Source organism: Sinocyclocheilus rhinocerous, unplaced genomic scaffold, assembly GCF_001515625.1.
Source record: "Sinocyclocheilus rhinocerous isolate Xijiao unplaced genomic scaffold, SAMN03320098_v1.1 scaffold552, whole genome shotgun sequence".
Lineage (NCBI taxonomy): Eukaryota > Metazoa > Chordata > Actinopteri > Cypriniformes > Cyprinidae > Sinocyclocheilus > Sinocyclocheilus rhinocerous.
In genome coordinates this window covers 509,415-518,778 of record NW_015625574.1, presented here as the reverse complement: position 1 = coordinate 518,778, position 9,364 = coordinate 509,415, and the positions used below count along the sequence as shown (strand labels likewise).

Here is a 9,364-nt window from a genome sequence, read left to right as displayed (position 1 = left end):
CCCCCCCCCCCCATTTTTAATTAATTAAAAAACAGTTGAAAAGGGTTGACAGATATCATTATTAATATTAAGTGTGTATATTTTATATATACATGTAAAGTTGTTCTTGAGTCAACTTGTCATTAATTATACATATAACAAAAAAATTTTTTTTTTACATTTAAATAAAAATTGGGAACATTGTTTTTTTGTAATTGTTCCTACTTCTTCTTGATTTGTAGTCAAATCATTCACGGTCAACCCTTCAGTATTCACACATCAAAGCAATCTCTTTGAGTGAGAGCATGTGCGTGTATGGACTCTTTACTGCTTCTCCTTCACATTCTTTAAGATTAAGAGAGGACATGTTTGGCCTCATGTTGAGAACATCATCAATCATATCTCCATTTTAGGAAACGCTCAGCCTCTGAGATTCCAGAGGGTTGCCAGGTTTCTGGCTGGCTCATACTCGCTCCTGACCTGCAGCAGGGCACTGTCCAGAAGCTGTCTTCTCTGCTCCGTCTTCTCCAGGATAGTCTTCCAGCGCTTGTTGAGGTTCTCCAGCTTGTTCTGCAGACCTCGCGCCTCCTCTCCAGCACTGGAATCAATGAGGTCACTGCCGGCCTTGTTCACTGCCTCCACCGTGGTCTTGTGGGCCAGCACATCGTTCTGCAACACCTACCCAATGGAAAGAAATGACCATACGTCTGAGTGTTTCTGTGGCTCAGTGACTGCATTATGAACTCGTTTTCACTGTGACGTACGTGGTGTTTTGCGAGCTCAATCTCGATGGCTTTGGGGTCGCCGCAGGCCTTCCTCTGTTCACTAAGCAGTTCTTCGGTATGAGTGAGCCAAGCCACAAGTTCATCTAAAGCATGCTGGAACTGCCCTAGAGCCAACAGCGCTCCTTCCAGCTTGTGCTACAAGACATCAGGACACACAGCAGTCATTACAAGAATGCTATGAATGCGTAGTGTAGTGAGAAATCAAGTATTGTTATTTCTGTGCTGGAGATGTGAGTCAACCAGCGGTGTGCGTTTGGGGCTGGACTTCTTTTCGATAGTCTAAACTTCTTTAAGAACAGTCTGCATTACTCGAAAATATGTCAAATGCATTTCAGTGTCAAGTTAATTAACGATGTAATTCTGTTCTGTTCATGTCGCAATGCAAACCTAATTTGTTATAATAAAATAGGCCCATGTTATTAATTTCAATGCTGTGACAATTAATGAATATAATATGATATGATATGATATATGATATGAAACGATACGATACAATACAATACAATATTGATACGATACGATACGATATAATACGGTACGATATAATATAATATAATATACAGACTGATTAAACTCAAAAGCCTTAATTTTTTATGAAGGAAGACCTTTGACTATCTTTGTGTACTTTACAGCAGTGTGTTTTTTATTCCTTATTCTTTACTACTTGTGCATTTGATGACATTTCTTTAAATGCTTAAATTTCCCTTATTAGGATCAATGAAATGTAAACTGAACAATCAGTGCAATTATCTATAAATGCAACAGGCCTACACGTGAAATCAATTGTTCCTATTTGTTTTCATACACATTTATAGTCTTTCTGGTCACACCTAATTTTTAACAAGCCAATCAATTCCCAGTGTATAGAATCTGCTACCTTTTGGAATTTCCTGTTGCACTCTGGGATAGATCACATTACAGACACAAAATGGGTCCTTCTCGGTGCCTGACCTGTCTGTTGATAATCTTTTTATCCAGGTCGTCCCAGAGCATTTTCAGCTCATTCATTGGCTCCAGGATGGAAGTGCGGTCGGCTTCCTCTACCACCTTCTTCAGCAGCAGCCCGGTCTGATGGTTCAGCCTTTCCATCTCGATCTGAAGCTGGTACGCATCACCTTTGAACTCCTTCACACACACGACAGCACAGCTTACATCAGGATACTGTTTCACTATGGCTGCATTTACACAGCAAGGATTAATGCAATGATCGGATATTTAGATTTTTGTTCTCCCTGTTAACATTCACTAAAGACATATCTGACTGTCTTTACGATAACATACTGCAGGCTATTGTGTGCCACTAATAAATTCTTGTAGGAATTACGTACAAATAAAATCTTGGGCTAAAAGCATGTTATTTCACCTGTAAGCCATTTTAAAAGCATGAATGGTTAAACATTTACAATTGTGCAGGCTTAAACCAACTGTGTAAGATGAAACAAATGAATGGCTGCGTGTAAACACAGCTGCTGTGTGGTCTGTCAGCTCAATTATACTCACGAAACAATCAAAAATGAAAGAGGCTGGAGATAAATAGCTCTAAACTTTGATCTAGATCCACTATGACTGACAAAAAAGCATCACGTCATGGCTATGAGAAAATCTCCCACACGCAAGCAGTAAATCAATACCTTCAGCTCCTCGATCTGCTGTTTCACAGTCTCCAGGTCCGTGCCCACGGGCGACATCGAATCCAGTTTGCCTTCCATAATATCCACCGAGTCAAACATGTTCTGTCAGGGAGGAGAAAACTATTGTCACATGCTGCACAACATCCGCACCTTGCATCGAGTCGAGTTTCACTTATAGCCCCGATACAAATGTGGCTCAGGTGACGGTGAAAATGAACAAAACTAAGCCACACCTAAACCAATTCTACTCAAATCTGGAGTTTTGGGCAAACAAGTGCAACTGGTTAATATTCACAATAGAACAGACTTTATGAGACATAAAACTTGAATTATTCAGCAACCAGGGTGAATCATTTGTTTAGCATGATTAAAGTAGGGCATGTTCTCGATCTGGTTATGCTATGACAATGACAAAAAGCACTTTTTTCTCTCTCTCTTTTTCAAAGTCTCCACGTACCCTCTTGGTGCCAGCCTGGGCTGAATCACATCACATGAATCATTCATTTAACACAGTTTTTTCCCTAATGAGCACATTCAGCATGATAGCAGATCAGACTATGCTGACTACAGACTAGCTCGGGAAGCTTCCCATGACTGCATGAGCAGACAGATCTGTGGTCAGAGTCATCAGGAGGGTAGTGGTCTGTGTGTGTCATATTTACCTGGAGACTGTCCTGGAACTGCACCGCAGCCTGCATGGCTTCCTCTAGAGTCTCTACTCTCTCTTTCCATGTCTTACTGAGGGTTTCCCAAGCTGAGTTCACCTGAGGGACGTACGAGATGTGGTCAGACATTATACAGTGTGACGCCAACTCTGACTCATCCAGCACTTCAGTTACACCAGGAACACTTACATCCTGGGTCTAAAATGAACAATTCAACAAAATGTATTCCATTTATTCTCCTATGAAGTCATTACCTCATCTATACTTTTCTTGATCACTGGTTTATCGGGTTCTCCACACGCTGTCATAAGCTCCGCCCCCAGATTCTGGACCACATTCAGTTCTTCCTGCAGCCCGTCGATCTCTTCTCTAAAGCCCTGTGAAGCAAAACAGCAACTATGAAGATGTTTCGCAAAGCTGAATCAATATCAAACATCCTGTTCTGAAGCCTCCAGACCTCTGCAGACTCTTGCTGCTGCTTGACCACTGAAGGATCGACTCCAGGCTCCTCCAGCTCTTTCAGCAGATCATGCGTGTCTTTGATGGTGACGATGAGAGCGCAGTGATCACACCAGAACTTCTCGGCTAAGTCCATAACATCCAGGAGCTTGGCTTCTCTTTCCTCCAGAAGAGCTTGGATGTCATTCCATAGAAACACCATCAGGTCCAGCTTATCTTGAACAGCTTTAAACAAAACAGAAGAACGCATTTTATCACACTGCTTTAAAACCAAGTAGTCACTTAAGCCCAGATCTCATTCGCTGAGAAGACAACAGCACAGTTACCTTTGGCCGAAAGGTCCTTGTCTGCTCCTTCGGAGCGAGCGATCATCTCCTCTCCTCGCTGCTTGAGGGTCTCATAGGACGGCTGAAGTTTCTCCAGGTCTACATTCACGGCTTTGTTATCTGATATCTGCTCACGGATCTTCTCCACCTCGACAGAGATGGATGGAGGCTGGCGCAGGCGTTCGGCGATGCGCTCCAGAGACTCCAGCATGGGGTCTATCTTATCGTGGAACTGTGGAGATCATTGACAAGCAGAAATGTTGTCAAAGACGTCATTTACATACTTAGGTCTTGAAGGTATGGTAGCAACAGCCTGCTTTCTTCTTCTAATGGTGAAAGAGAGGAACATTAAAGGGACAGTTCACATAAAAATTGAAATTATGTCATCATTTACTGATCCTCAAGTTGTATGAGTTTCTTTCTTGTGTGGAACATAAAAGATGGTAATTTGAAAAATGTTGGTAACCAAAGAGTTGCTGGTAACGTAAAAATACTATGGAAGTTAGTGGCTACCAGCAACTCTTTGGTTGCCAACATTCTTCAAAATATATATTTTTTTGTATTGAACAGAAGAAAAAAATCATACAGGTTTGCAACTACTGGAGGGTGACTAAATGATGACAAAATTGTAATTTTTGGGTGAACTGTCCCTTTAACCAATGCTACAAAAGGGCAGAAAACGACGCCAATGAAATACTGCAATGCACCTGAGTGGATTTAGAGATGGCCTCGTCCAGGGCAGCAGCTCTGTGCTTGACGTCGACTTTAAGCTGGCTGTACAGTTTGTCTGCGGCCTCGTATTTCTCTCTGATTGGCGCCCCCTCAGTGGGACTCAATTCCAGCAGCTGAGGTCCAGTTTTATTCATCTTGTCAATGTGTGGTTTGTGCTCTGCTATCACCTCTCTCATTTGCTGAAGATGGAAAGTTTAATATAATCAGAATAAAAAGCAGTGGATTTTTCATAACATTAAAAAAAAAAAAAACTGTTAAAGGTCAAACACAATCCGACAACATATCACGCAGATCTCAAATAGCATCTGTCTGGCCACTGATGTACATAATACTTTATCCTCTTAGCCATTCTAATGAAGCACTAAGCCATTTGAGGTGCTGCATTACCGTGATTTTCGCACAAGGCGAAACCATAAACCATTATATGTAAATTCATAGTCACGAACAGCATATTGCTTTAACAAAATAGCAACTATACATATATATATATATATATATATATATATAGGGCACAGTGCCATTTTCCCCTACTCAGTATCTACTATGCTATGTTTGAGAGAAATGACTCTAGTTCCACAAAGAGGATAAGCAGGCAATGGATAGTAATCCAACAACAGCTCTCCATTTAGGCACTTCATGTCCCCACATGCTGTGTGAATTTCATACAGTCCCAACTCTTGTAAATACGATGAACCATGAGGAGTTAGAAGAAAGTACACATTTTTATCCATTATTAGCAAAAGTTCGATTTGTGCAAACTCTGTTGGCATGCAAGGACTTGTGCAAAGAAAAAAGCTCTTTTTGTAAAGAGTGCCTTTCCACTGTATCTCAGTGGATGCTACAAGAGCACACTGATCAGGTAAGCTTGCCTCTACTGCACTGCGTACTGCATCACTGTATAAGTCTGCATAGAAAGGGGTGGACTGCTTCACTTGCAAAGTAGGAGCAAAGACAGAACTGGAGTATAGATATGTTTGGAGAAGTTGGTGGTTATTTGCAAGTGTCTGGCAGACATTTTTGAAGTTTTGTGTTCTTCTCACACATCTTTTAAAATAGGAATGCTTACTCTCAAATCTCAGGTTCATGGTATTCAGCTCCAATAAATGGTTTGCAAAAAAGAGACACTGGATAAATGTTTGATATCATTATTTAATCACATTGGAATCAAACTGAGAATCGAAAAGAATCGGAATCGGAATCAGAATTGATAAAATTCAAACGATACCCAACCCTATATATATATAACAGAAGTGTCCCTATGTCTACAATTTCTTATAACACATCTACACTGGAAGAATCACCTTATCACCTCACACTAGATACTGTATGTTTACATGCACTAGTTTTTGTAAAATGCATCACAGCACCACTGTGCAAAGTTGAATCAGGTTGAGATAATAATCAGATTCAAGAGTTTACATTTCCTGTTGATTGGATTATTTCGGGTCTAAACCATCAGATCGAAATGCATTTGGATCGACTGAGGTGCTCACATGAAGAGTTTTCAGTCTTACCCTCAGCTCCTCTTGTTGCTGTCGAAGGGCTTCGTACTCGATAGCCGGCTGGGACAGCTGAGTGAAGGTAGTCCTCGTCTCCTGCAGCCATGGCCAGAGTTCATCGTACGTCTCCCAGAACTGGGAGGCTAGAGAATGAGCTCTCTCCAGCTGCAGACAGCGCTCTGAATTCAGCTGACTAACCACACTGTATTTCTCTGACAACGCCTGGAGCTTCACCTGTATGACACCACAGTGATTTTAGTCCTAAAACTCTACTGCACACAGATTAGGCTCAGTTTTTTTTAAAAATACGTTTTCTTTTATTTACCCTCAACGTCTGCTTCTCTGCCTCATCTTTTTTGTTTATAATGGCCTCGCCGGTCTTCACGATGACATCCACGGCATCTTTATGTCTCATAATGTCCATGGAGAAGCTCTGGAGGAGAAAGTGTGCTTTAGGCAATGCGAGCTTTATAACGTACTGTGTGTTTCTGTGATTCTGGGACAGCGCAGGTTAGAGACGACCACATGAACACACGACTGACCTTCTGAGCCTGCAGTTGAGCTGTGGTCTGCTCCGGCTCAAGCCTGACGTCCCCAAGGCAAGACAACTTCCTCTCTGCCTCCGTCAGCCACTCGAGCTCAGAGGTGGCTGCCTGCTCAAACTGCACATCAGGGAACAAGCATTCACACACTGTGCATATCACATTTCTATACACCATACAGTATTTCATGCAATTCAGCTTAGATTAATGTCATATAATTTAAGACACAGAACTCAATATTAAATTAAAATAAACCATTACAGTGAGCACTAAGATTTACTATGTAGACATATTATTTTAATATTCATAATGAACGGCTTCTTCTCCAATCCACCCAGAGAATTAATGGAAACAAAGCTGCGAAATCATGCCATAGAGAAATTCACACATCTTTGAGCTCATTAACATGATTCCCCACATTTACATAACAAAACATATTGAATATCTGGGCAAATGAAGACAGATTGTTACTTGTTTTACAAGCAAAGAAATTAGCCAATCGGGTAATTTGCATATATACGTCTAAAAACAGCATGCTTAATTCTAAGAGCACAAAACGTTCATGAAGAAATTAAATTAAGATTTTGGTTCAACAAACATTGACATTATAACTGGACTCATAAAGTCACAAAAATGCATACTGTTCCTCTTTATAATAACAAAATGACCAAACTTAATAATAATAATAATAATTCAAATGTATCATATATTTACCTTACATATTATTTTACAAACCTAGGCAAGTCAGCTATGCATGAATTAATTTAGGGGCCATTTACACGACAACGTTTTCAGCCAAAAACGGGAGACTTTTTATGTTCGTTTACATGACAACGGCGTTTTGGGGACTGAAAACGCATATTTTTGAAAGCGGGTTTCAAAGTGCAAGTTTTTGAGAACGCCACCGTTATCGTTTACGTAAACACCCAATACAGGAATCTTTGACCCATGATGAGTAGTGTCCATCAGCTAAAGGAGTTTTAATAGCTGTTACAGCAGGTGTATGTCTTACCCTCAGCTCCTCTTGTTGCTGTCGAAGGGCTTCGTACTCGATAGCCGGCTGGGACAGCTGAGTGAAGGTAGTCCTCGTCTCCTGCAGCCATGGCCAGAGTTCATCGTACGTCTCCCAGAACTGGGAGGCTAGAGAATGAGCTCTCTCCAGCTGCAGACAGCGCTCTGAATTCAGCTGACTAACCACACTGTATTTCTCTGACAACGCCTGGAGCTTCACCTGTATGACACCACAGTGATTTTAGTCCTAAAACTCTACTGCACACAGATTAGGCTCAGTTTTTTTTAAAAATACGTTTTCTTTTATTTACCCTCAACGTCTGCTTCTCTGCCTCATCTTTTTTGTTTATAATGGCCTCGCCGGTCTTCACGATGACATCCACGGCATCTTTATGTCTCATAATGTCCATGGAGAAGCTCTGGAGGAGAAAGTGTGCTTTAGGCAATGCGAGCTTTATAACGTACTGTGTGTTTCTGTGATTCTGGGACAGCGCAGGTTAGAGACGACCACATGAACACACGACTGACCTTCTGAGCCTGCAGTTGAGCTGTGGTCTGCTCCGGCTCAAGCCTGACGTCCCCAAGGCAAGACAACTTCCTCTCTGCCTCCGTCAGCCACTCGAGCTCAGAGGTGGCTGCCTGCTCAAACTGCACATCAGGGAACAAGCATTCACACACTGTGCATATCACATTTCTATACACCATACAGTATTTCATGCAATTCAGCTTAGATTAATGTCATATAATTTAAGACACAGAACTTAATATTAAATTAAAATAAACCATTACAGTGAGCACTAAGATTTACTATGTAGACATATTATTTTAATATTCATAATGAACGGCTTCTTCTCCAATCCACCCAGAGAATTAATGGAAACAAAGCTGCGAAATCATGCCATAGAGAAATTCACACATCTTTGAGCTCATTAACATGATTCCCCACATTTACATAACAAAACATATTGAATATCTGGGCAAATGAAGACAGATTGTTACTTGTTTTACAAGCAAAGAAATTAGCCAATCGGGTAATTTGCATATATACGTCTAAAAACAGCATGCTTAATTCTAAGAGCACAAAACGTTCATGAAGAAATTAAATTAAGATTTTGGTTCAACAAACATTGACATTATAACTGGACTCATAAAGTCACAAAAATGCATACTGTTCCTCTTTATAATAACAAAATGACCAAACTTAATAATAATAATAATAATTCAAATGTATCATATATTTACCTTACATATTATTTTACAAACCTAGGCAAGTCAGCTATGCATGAATTAATTTAGGGGCCATTTACACGACAACGTTTTCAGCCACTTTTGGGAGACTTTTTATGTTCGTTTACATGACAACGGCGTTTTGGGGACTGAAAACGCATATTTTTGAAAGCGGGTTTCAAAGTGCAAGTTTTTGAGAACGCCACCGTTATCGTTTACGTAAACACCCAATACAGGAATCTTTGAAAACGGTGAAGTCATGTGCGTGCATAGTACGTTTTAGGTATGTAGACATGCGCAGTGCGTGCCGATTTTAAAGGCAAGCGCGAACAAACATACACAACAATGACGGAGTACATGGTACTCTTGTTGATGCTCAAGAGTTTGCTAACGCTTCTTCAGCAAAGTGTGGATTTACTTCACCAATATTACAACCAACAGCGGAGACGCATCATATACACACAGTAACAGGTACTGTTTACTAACAAGGTGACAGCGCCAACTACTG

At 40.8% G+C, this 9,364-nt stretch overlaps 1 protein-coding gene across 1 annotated transcript in view; it reads right to left on the bottom strand.

Annotated features, from left to right (window-relative positions):
• The window catches only part of dst (dystonin), a 159,104-nt gene that overhangs the window by 11,250 nt on the left and 138,490 nt on the right, over window positions 1-9,364 (bottom strand). The window contains exons 62-73 of the mRNA XM_016566904.1: window positions 8,158-8,277; window positions 7,941-8,048; window positions 7,631-7,849; window positions 4,553-4,756; window positions 3,846-4,077; window positions 3,518-3,744; window positions 3,315-3,437; window positions 3,058-3,159; window positions 2,396-2,497; window positions 1,716-1,889; window positions 744-899; window positions 460-657 (exon numbers count right to left, since the gene is read on the bottom strand). Of these exons, the coding sequence (XP_016422390.1) occupies window positions 460-657; window positions 744-899; window positions 1,716-1,889; window positions 2,396-2,497; window positions 3,058-3,159; window positions 3,315-3,437; window positions 3,518-3,744; window positions 3,846-4,077; window positions 4,553-4,756; window positions 7,631-7,849; window positions 7,941-8,048; window positions 8,158-8,277 (1,965 nt within the window). The remainder of the gene's footprint in view (window positions 1-459; window positions 658-743; window positions 900-1,715; window positions 1,890-2,395; window positions 2,498-3,057; window positions 3,160-3,314; window positions 3,438-3,517; window positions 3,745-3,845; window positions 4,078-4,552; window positions 4,757-7,630; window positions 7,850-7,940; window positions 8,049-8,157; window positions 8,278-9,364) is intronic.